Here is a 1,096-nt window from a genome sequence, read left to right as displayed (position 1 = left end):
GGATTGCGAATAGAGGAAAAAAGCCTCGCTATCTCGGGTAGGGATAGAGGTTAGCTGCGAATAAATTGAATAAGCAGTCGCGGACAGCAGATTGGAAATGGTCCTCCTGTTTGGGGGTTGGGCGTGGGTTTGATAGGCTCACACCGTGAAACGACTTTATCTAGAAACAACCAAAGCTCGTCATGGATTCTTCTGGGGTAAAATTTTCCGGAGGTAAACTAGTCCCCCATTCTCCGGGTGGGGACTACTTCGGGGAACTCATGTCGCATAAAGTCAAAAAACGGGAGAGATATCAAAGTGGGTACGTGGAACGTCCGAAGTCTTTACAGACCTGGAGCGTTTCAATCGATGGTCGGAGAGATCGAAAAGTACGGGGTAGAAGTCGTCGCGTTGCAAGAAACAAGATGGGCTGGGGAAGGTTTGCTTAATGCGAGTTCATACACGCTATGGAGGGTCGGAGATCCATAGTCTTGGCGTCGGTTTTGTGATTAATAGGAAAATCTTATCCGCAGTAAAAGACATTAAATTTATAAACGAAAGATTAGGATTGCTCGTTGTGCAGGGCCGATGGTACAAGATCGCGATAATCAACGTACACGCGCCAAAGGAAGATAAAGATGACGAAATTAAGGACGGATTCTATGAGGAACTCGAACACCTCGTGGATCAATTACCGAACGATTACATGAAAATAGTCGTGGGAGATTTTAACGCGAAAATCGGTAAAGAGGACATTTTTAGACCAACGATCGGGCTCGAAAGTTTGCACGAGGAAAGTAACGATAACGGAGTGAGGGTAATTAACTTTGCGACCGGCAAAAATCTTATCGTCAAAAGCACGTATTTTAAACACAAAAATATCCATAAACAAACTTGGATTTCCCCGGATGGAGGCACGCGTAACCAAATTGATCACGTTCTTGCAGATAAACGGCGTCACACGAACGTACTCGATGTTAGGTCTTATAGGGGGGCGGATTGCGACTCGGATCATCTTCTGGTAATTGCCAAAATCAGGGAACGTCATTCGCTAAACAAAACTAACGGGCAGTTGTTTGGAACTAAACGTCTAAATGTACAAGGTTTGATCGAGGGA

The 1,096-nt window shown here is 45.1% G+C and overlaps 1 protein-coding gene across 1 annotated transcript; it reads left to right on the top strand.

The window, feature by feature from the left end:
* Window positions 1-348: 348 nt before the first annotated feature.
* Window positions 349-796, top strand: LOC108751868 (craniofacial development protein 2-like; the record flags this gene model as incomplete). Its single annotated transcript, XM_018492341.1, has 2 exons — window positions 349-418; window positions 513-796. Coding segments are annotated over exons 1-2 (354 nt in total), but the record flags the coding sequence as incomplete, so codon positions are not given.
* Window positions 797-1,096: the final 300 nt, after the last annotated feature.

This window comes from Trachymyrmex septentrionalis, unplaced genomic scaffold, assembly GCF_001594115.1.
Source record: "Trachymyrmex septentrionalis isolate Tsep2-gDNA-1 unplaced genomic scaffold, Tsep1.0 scaffold525, whole genome shotgun sequence".
NCBI lineage: Eukaryota > Metazoa > Arthropoda > Insecta > Hymenoptera > Formicidae > Trachymyrmex > Trachymyrmex septentrionalis.
The sequence above is the reverse complement of the archived record's forward strand: the minus strand, read 5'-3'. Positions and strand labels throughout refer to the sequence as shown.